Source organism: Monodon monoceros, unplaced genomic scaffold (assembly GCF_005190385.1).
Source record: "Monodon monoceros isolate NGI ecotype Baffin Bay Population unplaced genomic scaffold, NGI_Narwhal_1 Super_Scaffold_7, whole genome shotgun sequence".
Taxonomy (NCBI): Eukaryota; Metazoa; Chordata; class Mammalia; order Artiodactyla; family Monodontidae; genus Monodon; species Monodon monoceros.
In genome coordinates this window covers 97,175,689-97,178,750 of record NW_021703784.1, presented here as the reverse complement: position 1 = coordinate 97,178,750, position 3,062 = coordinate 97,175,689, and the positions used below count along the sequence as shown (strand labels likewise).

The window sequence follows — 3,062 nt, the reverse complement described above, 5'->3', positions numbered from 1 at the left end:
GCTCCGCGGCACGTGGGATCTTCCCGGACCGGGGCACGAACCCACGTCCCCTGCATCGGCAGGCAGACTCTCAACCACTGCGCCACCAGGGCTATAGCTAAGGGCTATTCTTTTGCTCCTCATCTTGGAGTATCTGTCCGCAGGCAACAGACTCTGGCTGCTCAGCCTGGGGCCCATCTATCTCCTGCCTCAAGCCTGAAGCTCCAATGCTTACCCACTAGAGACCTTGGGAAAGTCACCTACCGGCTTGGTGACTCCATTTCCTCATCTGTATAATGGGGCTAATAAGGGTACATAACTTGTAGGGTTGCTCTGAGGATTAAATAAATAACCCGTGTAAAGCACTGAGGACAATCTGCGTGTGGTAATCATTTGAACGTGATAGTCATGAAAACCACCATAATTTTTTATGGTTGAGGACAGAGGGTCAGATCAGGGTGACTTGACTTGGAACCTCGGCTTCCCTCTTGGCCTCTTTCTAAACCTCAGTTTGTTTATCTCTTTCTCACCTTTTTAAACTTAGTCCTTTTTATTTTTGAAAATTGGACTTGAGTTTCTGAATCTGTAAAGTGGGATTAAAAATAAGGTCATGGGTCTGTCCTTGTGGCACAGTGGTTAAGACTCCACGCTCCCAATGCAGGGGGCCCAGGTTTGTTCCTTGGTCAGGGAAATAGATCCCACAGGCATGATGCAACTAAGTGTTTACATGCCACAACTAAGGAGCCCGTCTGCTGCAACTAAGACCTAGTGCAACGAAATAAATAAATAAATATTAAAAAAAAATAAGGTCAAAGTCACTGAGGTGCTCAGAATTCCATGTCAGTTCTCCACCCCATCTGTTTTTTTGTTTTTTGTTTATTTTTGGTTGCACCACAAGGCAGTGGAAATTCCCAGACCAGGGATCACGGATCAAGCCGGTGCCCCCTGCAGTGGAAGTGCGAAGTCTTAACCACTGGACCATCAGGGAAGTTCTCACCCAATCTGTTCTGCTAATAAAAGCCAGGGATGGAGGGAGGGTGCCAGTGGAGGAAGGGGCCTTTCTAGGCTGGAGAGACAAGGCTGCCGGGGAATGGGATACTGTGATTTATGATAAGAAATATATATTTGGTTTTTGTCCCCATCCTGGCAGAGCTCCTAAACACCCTTGGAATTTCCTGGGAGGAGAGCAAAACAAAGGTGTCTTTTGTTATGTTGTTGAGGTTCCTTTAGGAAGGCACCTAGCGATGGGGGCTTGCTGCCAAGGGAACCAACCACACGGTTAGAGGATTAGAACACATCCCCCCTTCCCCACCTCTTGGGAGGGAAGAGGGGCTGGAGATTGAGGTCAATCACCAACAGCCAACGATTCAATCAATCATGTCTATGTAGCGAAGCCACCATAAAACCCTCAAAGGACGAGGTTAAGAGCTTCCACTTTGGTGAACATGTGGAGATATGGGGAGAGTAGCACCCAGAGAGCACGGAGGCTCTGCGCCCCTCCCGTACACCTTACCCTGTGCATCTCTTCCATCTGGCTGTTCCTGAAAAACGTTTCTCTGAGATCTGTGAGCTGTTCTAACAGATTAATCAAACCCAAGGAGAGGGTCGTTGGAACCTCAGACTGATAGCCAGTTCAGATCAGAAGAAGAGGTGACACCTGGACTTGTGATTGGTGTCTGAGTTGGGGGAGGGGACAGTCTTATAGGACTGAGTCCTTACCCTGTGGAATCTGATGTTATATCTCCGGGGAGATAGTGTCAGAATTGAATTGCAGGCCACCCAGCTGGTGTCATGGGGAAAAAAACCCACACAAAATCATAGGGACCAAAGCATGTACGGGACCCAGCAGGAAGCAGGTCACCTCACCCCAGGGGCTTGCAGACAGACCCAGGGGAAGCCCTAGCCATGGTCCCTGTGTCATGGGGAAGAACAAATCTGACTCCATATTGGATCTGTTTCTTTTACTTTAACCTTTGTATTCTATTGCTTTTGCTACAAGTTAATCACTAAAGGGATTTTGCCTATAAGCTTAAATTATACATAATGACCCATCTCTGGGAACCCTGCCACCCAGGTAATGAGTGTTAAGCTAAAATCCCTTTGTTTAGCTCACAGGAAACATCCTGACCAAGCCCACCTGTGAATGGCTGTAGGAAAGAAGAAATTAACACATCCCCTCTGGAGTCTGGCTGGAACCAGGAAGTGTTTGACTTTACACCCCCCCACACACACACAACTTTTAGTATAAAAGAAGCCTGAGTTCTAACTCAGGCAAGATAATCCTTTGGGACACAAGTCCACCATCTTCTTGGTCTCCTGGCTTTCTGAATAAGTCGCTAGGCCTTGCCCCAACACTTGGTCTCTCAGTTTACTGGCAAACAGTGTGGCAAACAGTACGAACTTGGACTCGGTAACACCTGTGGATCCTGTTGGCTGCAGAGATGCTTCCTGAAGCTTGTGGAGCATGTTTAACAGCTGAAAGTCAGCCCTACTTATCCTGCAGAGCTGATGACAATGAACCTCAGAGAGTCCGGTCATCTGGGAAGTGCTGGGTTCTGGTGCTGGAGCACCTTCTTCTTCTTTTTTTTTTTTTTTCCTGGTTTATTTATTTTTTACTTATTTATTTATTTGTTTAGGCTGCACCACGTGGCATGCGGGATCTTAGTTCCCTGACCAGGTATCAAACCCATGCCCCCTGCAGTAGAAGCATGGAGTCCTAACCACTGGACCGCCAGGGAAGTCCCTGGAGCACGTGCTTCTGAGTTCCAGCTCTTCTGCCCACTGGCTGAGTGGCCTTGGCTGGGCCACTCAACCTCTCTGTTTTCTTCTCTGGGAGTGAATAAGATAACAGTCCCTACCATCCTGGATTATCTGGGTGCAGCATATATATGTAATGCATATAAAAACTATATATGTATATATTTTTTGGTGAGGATTAACTGGCATACATGTGGGTCTGAGAGAAGTTATTAGTTAATAATAACAGAGAGTTACTAGTCCCCAGGGTTGTACCCACCACAGGTGAAAACAGAGTCTGGGAGAGTTGCATCAGGCCATGAGTAACAGTGGATCCAGATTGGTCA

At 47.4% G+C, this 3,062-nt stretch overlaps 1 protein-coding gene across 1 annotated transcript in view; it reads right to left on the bottom strand.

Annotated features, from left to right (window-relative positions):
- The window catches only part of ZP1 (zona pellucida glycoprotein 1), a 12,839-nt gene extending 10,394 nt beyond the window's left edge, over positions 1-2,445 (bottom strand). The window contains 1 exon segment of the mRNA XM_029209408.1: positions 2,281-2,445. Coding sequence (XP_029065241.1) covers positions 2,281-2,445 — 165 coding nt within the window.
- Between the last annotated feature and the right edge of the window lie 617 nt (positions 2,446-3,062).